This window comes from Oncorhynchus mykiss, chromosome 2 (genome assembly GCF_057628025.1).
Source record: "Oncorhynchus mykiss isolate SJ-2025 chromosome 2, ASM5762802v1, whole genome shotgun sequence".
In the NCBI taxonomy this organism is placed as follows: domain Eukaryota; kingdom Metazoa; phylum Chordata; class Actinopteri; order Salmoniformes; family Salmonidae; genus Oncorhynchus; species Oncorhynchus mykiss.
This window is the reverse complement of record NC_143023.1, coordinates 95,671,577-95,681,366: the sequence shown is the minus strand read 5'-3', so window position 1 is coordinate 95,681,366 and position 9,790 is coordinate 95,671,577. Positions and strand designations below refer to the sequence as shown.

Sequence of the window (9,790 nt, the reverse complement as noted above, 5' to 3'; positions counted from 1 at the left end):
CTCTATGACGAGTTGGATTTCAGTAACGTGGCAGTTACATGTATTAATAGTGAAACCTTGTTGTGACCATTGGTTGTTATTTTTAGTGTGCTTCGTGACAAGAGTCGAGGCTTAATTTAGACTTTTGAAAATGGCAGTCTAGTTTTAGAAGAGGCAGCTGTCTGGTCTCTGGTGGCTCTGCCTGCCTCTTCAGAAGGAGACGGGAGTGAAATCAGGGCTGGGTTGTGTTTGTTCCTCTGATGAGCTTGTCAGGGAAGACTGGTACCTGCTTAGTTTCATTCTGCAGTGTCTGTGACAGATCAGTGTCATCATGATGAAAACCTGGCTTCATGTCCGCTCACTCATTCACATCACAATATATCAAGCTAGAGTAGACAATTTCTCAAATTTCACTCCCTTCCCCACCTCCTCTCCCCTTCCCTTCCCTCCTCTACCCCCTCCCTTCCCCTTCCCTCCTCCCCCCTCCTCTACCTTTCTCTGGCTTGCCTTTCTGTGAGTCATTGTTAAGAGGGCTCCTTCATCCCAGTGGGGCTGTTCATTAACTCTGCCTGTCTCTGTCAGTGTGAAACTTCGTTAAATCATGAAGCACAGGGCAAGACACACACACACACACACACACACATGCACAAACACACACGAACACACACACGTGTGAGCCACACACACAAACACACACACACAAACAGGCCCATTCAGGAGATGTTGGTGTAAAGTTGTAGTCTCATCTACCAACCTTTAAGAGGCTTTCATTTGTATTCAGTAAAGCACACCAGTCACATTAAGGCTGTTTGTTAATGCCAAATGAACTGTGTGGGGTATTCACCTCAAATCCTATTCTTGTTTTTGTAACTTTTTTTGTGTCTTTGTCTTTAGTTTTGTAGTTTTCCAAGGTGACAATCAATCAATCAAATGTATTTATAAAGCCCCTTTTACATCAGCTGATGTCACAAAGTGCTGTACAGAAACCCAGCCTAAAACCCCAAACACCAAGCAATGCAGGTGTAGAAGCACGATGGCTAGGAAAAACTCCCTAGAAAGACAGGATCCTAGGAAGAAACCTAGAGAGGAACCAGGCTCTGAGGGGTGGCCCTCTTCTGGCTGTGCTGGGTAGAGATTATAACAGAACATGGCCAAGATGTTCAAATGTTCATCGATGACCAGCATGGTCAAATAATAATAATCACAGTGGTTGTAGAGGGTGCAACAGGTCAGCACCTCAGGAGTAAATGTCAGTTGGCTTTTCATAGCCAATCATTCAGATTTAGAGACAGCAGGTGCGGTAGAGAGAGAGAGTCGAAAACAGCAGGTCAGGGACAAGGTAACACGGTGAACAGGTGCCCAGGGGTTGTGTTAGCGCGCTGTGTTAGCGCGCTGTGTTAGCGCACTGTGTTAGCGCACTGTGTTAGCGCACTGTGTTAGCGCACTGTGTTAGCTATGTACTTTTACAAAGTTTTCCAAATACTTTTGATATGGAGGAACAGGTATTTATCGTTCTGTACTCTTCCTTCTCCCATATGGAACGTCGTTTGTAACATGATATATTGTCAAAAGAAAAAATTAATTTCCTGTCACAAATTGCAGCCATTGTAATGTCTCTCTCTCTGTCTCTCTCTCTCTCTCTCTCTGTCTCTCTTCCTCTCTCTCTCTCTCTCTGTCTCTCTCTCTCTCTCTCTCTCTGTCTCTGTCTCTCTCTCTCTCTCTCTCTCTGTCTCTCTTCCTCTCTCTCTGTCTCTGTCTCTCTCTCTCTCTAACAGGAAGCGATAGGAGATGTCCATGTGAAGGGTATTATGTATCGGGCTGTGGAGGCAGATATCGGTAAGGACAACAAGGATCTGTGTGTGTGTGTTCTGATAGACTGTGTTACTGTGTGATAATAGAAGGGAGTGAAGGGAGTGTCTAATGTATCATGTAATATCTTTACAGATTATCTCTGTGTATGAACGATAAGAGTATTACATCAAGGCCATTGTCGTTGTTCTGTCTCATATCTTCAAACAGATTACTAGGAAACATTATTATCCTTCCTAGAAGTAATGTTTTTCTGTGCACAATAGCAAGTGCAATTGCTCTCTCCCTCTCTCTCTCCCTCTCTCTCTCGCCTCTCTCTCGCTCTCTCTCTCTCCCCTCTCTCTCCCCTCTCTCTCCCCTCTCTCTCCCCTCTCTCTCTCTCTCTCTCTCTCTCTCTCTCTCTCTCTCTCTCTCTCCATCCTCGCTCTCCCTCCTCTCTCTCTCTCCTCTCTCTCTCAATTAAATTTCAATTTAAGGGGCTTTATTGGTATGGGAAAAATATATGTTGACATTGCCAAAGCATGTGAAATAAACAATACAAATCTCTCTCTCTGTCTGTCTGTCTGTCTGTCTGTCTCTCTCTCTCTCTGTCTCTCTCTCTCTCTCTCTCTCTCTCTCTCTCTGTCTGTCTGTAGAGAACTATATTTCCTATGGAGAACAGACTCATGCTGTGTTGAAGAAGCTTTATGAGGATGGAAAGAAGATGTTCCTCATCACTAACAGCCCCTTTGACTTTGTGTGAGTGTCTCTGACGCATCTCTGTGTGTGAGTGTCTCTGACTCATCTCTGTGTGTGAGTGTCTCTGACGCATCTCTGAGTGTGAGTGTCTCTGACGCATCTCTGTGTGTGAGTGTCTCTGACTCATCTCTGAGTGTGAGTGTCTCTGACGCATCTCTGTGTGTGAGTGTCTCTGACCCATCTCTGTGTGTGAGTGTCTCTGACGCATCTCTGAGTGTGAGTGTCTCTGACTCATCTCTGAGTGTGAGTGTCTCTGACTCATCTCTGTGTGTGAGTGTCTCTGACTCATCTCTGTGTGTGAGTGTCTCTGACTCATCTCTGTGTGTGAGTGTCTCTGACTCATCTCTGTGTGTGAGTGTCTCTGACTCATCTCTGTGTGTGAGTGTCTCTGACTCATCTCTGTGTGTGAGTGTCTCTGACTCATCTCTGTGTGTGAGTGTCTCTGACTCATCTCTGTGTGTGAGTGTCTCTGACATACAGTATCTCTGTGTGTGAGTGTCTCTAACATACAGTATCTGTGTGTGTGAGTGTCTCTAACATACAGTATCTCTGTGTGTGAGTGTCTCTAACATACAGTATCTCTGTGTGTGAGTGTCTCTAACATACAGTATCTCTGTGTGTGTGTGTGTGTGTCTCTAACATACAGTATCTCTGTGTGTGAGTGTGTCTGACATACAGTATCTCTGTGTGTGAGTGTCTCTAACATACAGTATCTCTGTGTGTGAGTGTCTCTAACATACAGTATCTCTGTGTGTGTGTGTCTCTAACATACAGTATCTCTGTGTGTGTGTGTGAGTGTCTCTAACATACAGTATCTCTGTGTGTGAGTGTCTCTAACATACAGTATCTCTGTGTGTGAGTGTCTCTAACATACAGTATCTCTGTGTGTGAGTGTCTCTAACATACAGTATCTCTGTGTGTGAGTGTCTCTAACATACAGTATCTGTGTGTGTGTGTGTGTGTGTGTGAGTGTCTCTAACATACAGTATCTCTGTGTGTGAGTGTCTCTAACATACAGTATCTCTGTGTGTGAGTGTCTCTAACATACAGTATCTCTGTGCTGACAGTTCACCACAAAAATATATACAATTCTAAACTATATTGTTAATATATGAAGGTATAAAATGCTACCAGAGAGGGGTTTCACAGCCCTGTGATGGTTACATTGTTATACTAGCTTTATTCATCAATCCTGACAATGATAGCAGCATGAAGAATTACTTTGATTAAAAAATAGAAAACTGTTGAAAGTACCCACATGATGAGTTAGCAGATATTGTGGATACAGGCCGCTCTACGGCAGAGTGTGCTGTGCGTGCTACTTTGTCTCTGTTGTGTGACTGATTTGTAAGTCGCTCTTGATAACAGTGTGATAAATGACTGGACTATTCCCAGGGATCGGGGAATGAACTACATCGTTGGGAAAGACTGGAGAGATCTGTTTGACATTGTCATCGTACAGGCCGACAAACCTGGCTTCTTCAACGACAGGAGAAAGTAAGGGTCTCATATTCACTCCCTAGCCCTTCCCTTTGTCCCTGTTCAATGTGGTGGAGGCTTTACCACTACACTCCCTAGCCCTTCCCTTTGTCCCTGTTCAATGTGGTGGAGGCTTTACCACTACAATCCCTAGCCCTTCCCTTTGTCCCTGTTCAATGTGGTGGAGGTTTTACCACTACACTCCCTAGCCCTTCTCTTTGTCCCTGTTCAATGTGGTGGAGGCTTTACCACTACACTCCCTAGCCCTTCCCTTTGTCCCTGTTCAATGTGGTGGAGGTTTTACCACTACACTCCCTAGCCCTTCTCTTTGTCCCTGTTCAATGTGGTGGAGGCTTTACCGCTACACTCCCTAGCCCTTCTCTTTGTCCCTGTTCAATGTGGTGGAGGCTTTACCGCTACACTCCCTAGCCCTTCCCTTTGTCCCTGTTCAATGTGGTGGAGGCTTTACCACTACAATCCCTAGCCCTTCCCTTTGTCCCTGTTCAATGTGGTGGAGGCTTTACCACTACACTCCCTAGCCCTTCCCTTTGTCACTGTTCAATGTGGTGGAGGCTTTACCACTACAATCCCTAGCCCTTCCCTTTGTCCCTGTTCAATGTGGTGGAGGCTTTACCACTACACTCCCTAGCCCTTCCCTTTGTCCCTGTTCAATGTGGTGGAGGCTTTACCGCTACACTCCCTAGCCCTTCCCTTTGTCCCTGTTCAATGTGGTGGAGGCTTTACCACTACACTCCCTAGCCCTTCCCTTTGTCCCTGTTCAATGTGGTGGAGGTTTTACCGCTACACTCCCTAGCCCTTCTCTTTGTCCCTGTTCAATGTGGTGGAGGCTTTACCACTACACTCCCTAGCCCTTCCCTTTGTCCCTGTTCAATGTGGTGGAGGCTTTACCACTACACTCCCTAGCCCTTCTCTTTGTCACTGTTCAATGTGGTGGAGGTTTTACCACTACACTCCCTAGCCCTTCTCTTTGTCCCTGTTCAATGTGGTGGAGGCTTTACCACTACACTCCCTAGCCCTTCCCTTTGTCCCCTGTTCAATGTGGTGGAGGCTTTACCACTACACTCCCTAGCCCTTCCCTTTGTCCCTGTTCAATGTGGTGGAGGCTTTACCACTACACTCCCTAGCCCTTCCCTTTGTCCCTGTTCAATGTGGTGGAGGCTTTACCGCTACACTCCCTAGCCCTTCCCTTTGTCCCTGTTCAATGTGGTGGAGGCTTTACCGCTACACTCCCTAGCCCTTCTCTTTGTCCCTGTTCAATGTGGTGGAGGCTTTACCGCTACACTCCCTAGCCCTTCCCTTTGTCCCTGTTCAATGTGGTGGAGGTTTTACCACTACACTCCCTAGCCCTTCTCTTTGTCCCTGTTCAATGTGGTGGAGGCTTTACCACTACACTCCCTAGCCCTTCCCTTTGTCCCTGTTCAATGTGGTGGAGGTTTTACCACTACACTCCCTAGCCCTTCTCTTTGTCCCTGTTCAATGTGGTGGAGGCTTTACCACTACACTCCCTAGCCCTTCTCTTTGTCACTGTTCAATGTGGTGGAGGCTTTACCGCTACACTCCCTAGCCCTTCCCTTTGTCACTGTTCAATGTGGTGGAGGCTTTACCACTACACTCCCTAGCCCTTCTCTTTGTCCCTGTTCAATGTGGTGGAGGTTTTACCACTACACTCCCTAGCCCTTCTCTTTGTCCCTGTTCAATGTGGTGGAGGCTTTACCACTACACTCCCTAGCCCTTCTCTTTGTCCCTGTTCAATGTGGTGGAGGCTTTACCGCTACACTCCCTAGCCCTTCTCTTTGTCCCTGTTCAATGTGGTGGAGGCTTTACCACTACACTCCCTAGCCCTTCTCTTTGTCCCTGTTCAATGTGGTGGAGGCTTTACCACTACACTCCCTAGCCCTTCTCTTTGTCCCTGTTCAATGTGGTGGAGGTTTTACCACTACACTCCCTAGCCCTTCCCTTTGTCCCTGTTCAATGTGGTGGAGGCTTTACCACTACACTCCCTAGCCCTTCCCTTTGTCCCTGTTCAATGTGGTGGAGGCTTTACCACTACACTCCCTAGCCCTTCTCTTTGTCCCATTTCAATGTGGTGGAGGTTTTACCACTACACTCCCTAGCCCTTCCCTTTGTCCCTGTTCAATGTGGTGGAGGCTTTACCACTACACTCCCTAGCCCTTCCCTTTGTCCCCTGTTCAATGTGGTGGAGGCTTTACCGCTACACTCCCTAGCCCTTCCCTTTGTCCCTGTTCAATGTGGTGGAGGCTTTACCGCTACACTCCCTAGCCCTTCCCTTTGTCCCTGTTCAATGTGGTGGAGGCTTTACCGCTACACTCCCTAGCCCTTCCCTTTGTCCCTGTTCAATGTGGTGGAGGCTTTACCACTACACTCCCTAGCCCTTCCCTTTGTCCCTGTTCAATGTGGTGGAGGCTTTACCACTACACTCCCTAGCCCTTCCCTTTGTCCCCTGTTCAATGTGGTGGAGGCTTTACCACTACACTCCCTAGCCCTTCCCTTTGTCACTGTTCAATGTGGTGGAGGCTTTACCACTACACTCCCTAGCCCTTCTCTTTGGCCCTGTTCAATGTGGTGGAGGCTTTACCACTACAATCCCTAGCCCTTCCCTTTGTCACTGTTCAATGTGGTGGAGGTTTTACCACTACACTCCCTAGCCCTTCCCTTTGTCACTGTTCAATGTGGTGGAGGTTTTACCACTACACTCCCTAGCCCTTCCCTTTGTCCCTGTTCAATGTGGTGGAGGTTTTACCACTACACTCCCTAGCCCTTCCCTTTGTCCCTGTTCAATGTGGTGGAGGCTTTACCGCTACACTCCCTAGCCCTTCCCTTTGTCCCCTGTTCAATGTGGTGGAGGCTTTACCGCTACACTCCCTAGCCCTTCCCTTTGTCCCTGTTCAATGTGGTGGAGGCTTTACCGCTACACTCCCTAGCCCTTCTCTTTGTCCCTGTTCAATGTGGTGGAGGTTTTACCACTACACTCCCTAGCCCTTCCCTTTGTCCCTGTTCAATGTGGTGGAGGCTTTACCGCTACACTCCCTAGCCCTTCCCTTTGTCCCTGTTCAATGTGGTGGAGGCTTTACCGCTACACTCCCTAGCCCTTCCCTTTGTCCCTGTTCAATGTGGTGGAGGCTTTACCACTACACTACCCATCCGTTCATCAGTTGACCTCTACTGTGTGTTCTGACGTTTGTCATGTCCAGTTGACCTCCACTGTGTGTTCTGACGTTTGTCATGTCCAGTTGACCTCCACTGTGTGTTCTGACGTTTGTCATGTCCAGTTGACCTCTACTGTGTGTTCTGACGTTTGTCATGTTCAGTTGACCTCTACTGTGTGTTCTGACGTTTGTCATGTCCAGTTGACCTCCACTGTGTGTTCTGACGTTTGTCATGTCCAGTTGACCTCCACTGTGTGTTCTGACGTTTGTCATGTCCAGTTGACCTCTACTGTGTGTTCTGACGTTTGTCATGTTCAGTTGACCTCTACTGTGTGTTCTGACGTTTGTCATGTCCAGTTGACCTCCACTGTGTGTTCTGACGTTTGTCATGTTCAGTTGACCTCTACTGTGTGTTCTGACGTTTGTCATGTCCAGTTGACCTCCACTGTGTGTTCTGACGTTTGTCATGTTCAGTTGACCTCCACTGTGTGTTCTGACGTTTGTCATGTTCAGTTGACCTCTACTGTGTGTTCTGACGTTTGTCATGTCCAGTTGACCTCTACTGTGTGTTCTGACGTTTGTCATGTCCAGTTGACCTCCACTGTGTGTTCTGACGTTTGTCATGTTCAGTTGACCTCCACTGTGTGTTCTGACGTTTGTCATGTCCAGTTGACCTCTACTGTGTGTTCTGACGTTTGTCATGTCCAGTTGACCTCTACTGTGTGTTCTGACGTTTGTCATGTCCAGTTGACCTCCACTGTGTGTTCTGACGTTTGTCATGTCCAGTTGACCTCCACTGTGTGTTTCTGACGTTTGTCATGTCCAGTTGACCTCTACTGTGTGTTCTGACGTTTGTCATGTCCAGTTGACCTCCACTGTGTGTTCTGACGTTTGTCATGTCCAGTTGACCTCCACTGTGTGTTCTGACGTTTGTCATGTCTAGTTGACCTCCACTGTGTGTTCTGACGTTTGTCATGTCCAGTTGACCTCCACTGTGTGTTTCTGACGTTTGTCATGTTCAGTTGACCTCCACTGTGTGTTCTGACGTTTGTCATGTCCAGTTGACCTCCACTGTGTGTTCTGACGTTTGTCATGTCCAGTTGATCTCCACTGTGTGTTCTGACGTTTGTCATGTTCAGTTGACCTCCACTGTGTGTTCTGACGTTTGTCATGTTCAGTTGACCTCTACTGTGTGTTCTGACGTTTGTCATGTCCAGTTGACGTCTACTGTGTGTTCTGACGTTTGTCATGTTCAGTTGACCTCTACTGTGTGTTCTGACGTTTGTCATGTCCAGTTGACCTCTACTGTGTGTTCTGACGTTTGTCATGTCCAGTTGACCTCTACTGTGTGTTTCTGACGTTTGTCATGTCCAGTTGACCTCCACTGTGTGTTCTGACGTTTGTCATGTTCAGTTGACCTCTACTGTGTGTTCTGACGTTTGTCATGTCCAGTTGACCTCCACTGTGTGTTCTGACGTTTGTCATGTTCAGTTGACCTCCACTGTGTGTTCTGACGTTTGTCATGTTCAGTTGACCTCTACTGTGTGTTCTGACGTTTGTCATGTCCAGTTGACCTCTACTGTGTGTTCTGACGTTTGTCATGTTCAGTTGACCTCTACTGTGTGTTCTGACGTTTGTCTTCCCCTGTCCTTCCTAGGCCCTTCAGGCGAGTGACAGATAAAGGGGTGCTGCATTGGGACAGGATTCACAAGCTGGAGAAGGGGAAGATCTACAAACAGGTATATGGACAACGGTTCTAGAGCAGTCTTTCTACTAGGACCCCTGTGGTACTTGAACCCCTGATGCACTAGGACCCCTGATGTACTAGGACGCCTGGTGTACTAGGACCCCTGATGTACTAGGACCCCTGTGGTACTTGAACCCCTGATGCACTAGGACCCCTGATGTACTAGGACCCCTGATGCACTAGGACCCCTGATGCACTAGGACCCCTGATGTACTTGAATGGTACTTGGCCCCCTGTGGTACTTGGACCCCTGATGCACTAGGACCCCTGATGTACTAGGACCCCTGATGTACTTGAACCCTTGATGCACTAGGACCCCTGATGCACTAGGACCCCTGATGCACTAGGACCCCTGATGCACTAGGACCCCTGATGCACTAGGACTCCTGATATACTAGGACCCCTGATGTACTAGGACCCCTGATGTACTAGGACCCCTGATGTACTTGTACCCCTGATGTACTAGGACCCCTGATGTACTAGAACCCCAGATGTACTAGGACCCCTGATGTACTTGTACCCCTGATGTACTAGGACCCCTGATGTACTTGTACCCCTGATGTACTTGGACCCCTGATGTACTTGGACCCCTGATGCACTAGGACCCCTGATGTACTAGGACCCCTGATGTATTAGGACCCCTGATGTACTAGGACCCCTGATGTACTAGGACCCCTGATGTACTAGGACCCCTGATGTACTTGGACCCCTGATGTACTTGAACCCCTGATGTACTTGGACCCCTGGTGTACTAGGACCCCTGGTGTACTAGGAGCCCTGGTGTACTTGGACCCCTGGTGTACTAGGACCCCTGATGTACTAGGACCTCCTGGTGTACTAGGACCCCTGG

The 9,790-nt window shown here is 47.9% G+C and overlaps 1 protein-coding gene across 1 annotated transcript in view; it reads left to right on the top strand.

Annotated features, from left to right (window-relative positions):
• The window catches only part of LOC110502485 (5'-nucleotidase domain-containing protein 3), a 44,748-nt gene that overhangs the window by 21,281 nt on the left and 13,677 nt on the right, over window positions 1–9,790 (top strand). Inside the window, exons 6-9 of the mRNA XM_036960040.2 lie at window positions 1,755–1,815; window positions 2,424–2,526; window positions 3,922–4,023; window positions 8,851–8,932. Of these exons, the coding sequence (XP_036815935.2) occupies window positions 1,755–1,815; window positions 2,424–2,526; window positions 3,922–4,023; window positions 8,851–8,932 (348 nt within the window). The remainder of the gene's footprint in view (window positions 1–1,754; window positions 1,816–2,423; window positions 2,527–3,921; window positions 4,024–8,850; window positions 8,933–9,790) is intronic.